At 41.9% G+C, this 3,031-nt stretch overlaps 1 protein-coding gene across 1 annotated transcript in view; it reads right to left on the reverse strand.

Annotated features, from left to right (window-relative positions):
- The window catches only part of podxl2 (podocalyxin-like 2), a 26,093-nt gene extending 24,928 nt beyond the window's left edge, over positions 1 to 1,165 (reverse strand). The window contains exon 1 of the mRNA XM_035661196.1: positions 898 to 1,165. Within this exon, the coding sequence (XP_035517089.1) occupies positions 898 to 949 (52 nt within the window). The 5' untranslated portion in view covers positions 950 to 1,165. The remainder of the gene's footprint in view (positions 1 to 897) is intronic.
- Positions 1,166 to 3,031: the final 1,866 nt, after the last annotated feature.

A 3,031-nucleotide genomic window follows, 5' to 3' on the forward strand; every position in this document is an offset into this window, starting at 1 on the left:
TCATGTTGAAAGACAAAACGATTAATCGATTCATGGAGAAAATAATCTGTAGATAATTACCTATTGATAAGATATTGAAAAATATCTTAATTATCTAATTGTTTAAGCAATTTATCAGGGATTAAATTTGATTCCAGCCTCTTAAATTGGAGATTTTGCCTGCTTTTTTTAATATTTATATGATTGTAAACAGAATATATTTTCTGAAAAACAAGGAATTTTAAGAACATCATCTTTATATATTGTATTTTTATTTTATTCCATAGCCTCTACAAGCCTGATCAAAACATAAATAGCTTAGTTTTGCTTCAATCACATAATCAATAAATGTATTATCATTTATCCATGACAGTGCAAAAACATGCTGACAGCCTCCATCCCAGTAAAACACATTAATGTGATGATGATGATTATTATCATCACACGAGACATTGCATGAAGAAGTAATTCAGATTCAGATTCAGAAATACTGTAACGGAATATAATTTCCCTCTGGGATTATTAAAGATTTTCTGAATCTGGAATTCTGAATTATTCTTCATGCAATGTCTCGTGTGTGTGTGTGTGTGTGTGTGTGTGTCAGATACTGCAGTGTGTGTGTCTGCTGATTTAAGTGCACTGCGCGCCTCCCACACACCGACAGCCCCCCGATGCATTTGCACTTTGCAGAATGTAACGGGGCTGGTTGCACCCCCCTCACACAGCCACTGACACCCCCGTTAACTCTCTTAGAGGGAGTTAAAACGAGTCCGTGGAGCTCAGTGGGGACTTCACACTGCTCCTATCTTCATGTGTGATGTTTATAAAGTCTCTTCAGACCTGATCTGCTGCGTATTCTCTGCGTTACTGTTGTCCAGTGTATCCTATTACAGTGTGAATGAGGAACGAAGAACTCACCGATCAGTGCGAGGTGGAGCGGGCCCGGCATGTCTGCTGCAGTGCTCCGCATCCCTCCCTCCTCCGAAAGGACAGACCACAGATCTCAGCTGCAGATGCGCTCTGGATGTGACTGGAGGCCGTCAGGAGGAGCGCCGTGCTCATGGCGGGCTGTCCTGTCTGTGTGCGGGCTCAGCTGTCTGCGGTGCAGAGGGAGACAGACAGGCAGAGAGAGAGACAGACCGAGCTGTGGTCAGATCAGGATCTGCTCTGCTGCACCACCGACGTTGGAAATAACCCCCTGCAGCTGCCTGCTGTTGCCCCGGGTGGCCGCTGGGTGTCGCTGCCGCAGACAGACTCGCTGCTGCGTTCAGGTGCGCCTCGGAAAACTGTGACTCCCAACTTTTATTGAAGAATATACAGAACATGTAAAAGAAAATGACCAATAAGAGACCAGCTGAGCAGAGTTAGGAGGATACAGTTAATTTAATTTAGTACACCTATCACAATATTTAAATAAAATACTTTCCATTACTTTTACACCTAATAATTAAAATATATAAATAAAGACAAGACAAAGAAATATCAGTGAGAAGATATTTCATCCTTCAATATAATGAGTATATCTGGTGACTGGAAGTAACTGATGTAATCACTTCATGTTAATATGTCTATGAATATCTTCTCACTGATATTTCTTTGTCTTGTCTTTATTTATATATTTTAATTATTAGGGTAAAAGTAATGGAAAGTATTTTATTTAAATATTGTGATAGGTGTACTAAATTAAATTAACTGTATCCTCCTAACTCTGCTCAGCTGGTCTCTTATTGGTCATTTTCTTTTACATTTTTTGTATATTCTTCAATAAAACTTGGGAGTCACAGTTTTCCCGAGGCGCACCTGAACGCAGCAGCGAGTCTGTCTGCGGCAGCGACACCCAGCGGCCACCCGGGGCAACGCAGGCAGCTGCAGGGGTTATTTCCAACGTCGGTGGTGCAGCAGAGCAGATCCTGATCTGACCACAGCTCGGTCTGTCTCTCTCTCTGCCTGTCTGTCTCCCCTCCTGCACCGCAGAACAGCCTGAGCCCGCACACAGACAGGACAGCCCGCCATGAGCACGGCGGCTCTCTCTGACGGCCTCCAGTCACATCCAGAGCGCATCTGCAGCTGAGATCTGTGGTCTGTCCTTTCGGAGGAGGGAGGGATGCGGAGCACTGCAGCAGACATGCCGGGCCCCGCTCCACCTCGCACTGATCGGTGAGTTCTTTCGTTCCTCATTCACATTGTAATAGGATACACTGGACAACAGTAACGCAGAGAATACGCAGCAGATCAGGTCTGAAGAGACTTTATAAACATCACACATGAAGATAGGAGCAGTGTGAAGTCCCCACTGAGCTCCACGGACTCGTTTTAACTCCCTCTAAGAGAGTTAACGGGGGTGTCAGTGCTGTGTGAGGGGGGTGCAACCAGCCCCGTTACATTCTGAAAAAGTGCAAATGCATCGGGGGGCTGTCGGTGTGTGGGAGGCGCGCAGTGCACTTAAATCAGCAGACACACACACTGCAGTATCTGACACACACACACACACACACACACACCACACGAGACATTGCATGAAGAATAATTCAGATTCAGATTCAGAAAATCTTTAATAATCCCCAGAGGGAAATTATATTCGTTACAGTATTTCTGAATCTGAATCTGAATTATTCTTCATGCAATGTCTCGTGTGATGATAATAATCATCATCATCACATTAATTGTTTTTTACTGGATGGAGGCTTGTCAGCATGTTTTTGCACTGTCATGGATAATGATAATACATTTATTGATTATGTGATGAAGCAAAACTAAGCTTTTATGTTTTGATCAGGCTTGTAGAGGCTATGGAATAAAATAAAAATACAATAATATAAAGATGATGTTCTTAAAATTCCTTGTTTTTCAGAAATATATTCTGTTTACAATCATATAAATTATTAAAAAAGCAGCAAAAATCTCACATTTAAGAGGCTGGAATCAGATTTTATCCCTGATAAATTGCTTAAACAATTAGATAATTAAGATATTTTCAATATCTTATCAATAGGTAATTATCTACAGATTATTTTCTCCAATGAATCGATTAATCGTTTTGTCTTCAACATGA

This window comes from Morone saxatilis, unplaced genomic scaffold (assembly GCF_004916995.1).
Source record: "Morone saxatilis isolate NCDOM2014 unplaced genomic scaffold, NCSU_SB_2.0 Contig18, whole genome shotgun sequence".
In the NCBI taxonomy this organism is placed as follows: Eukaryota; Metazoa; Chordata; class Actinopteri; family Moronidae; genus Morone; species Morone saxatilis.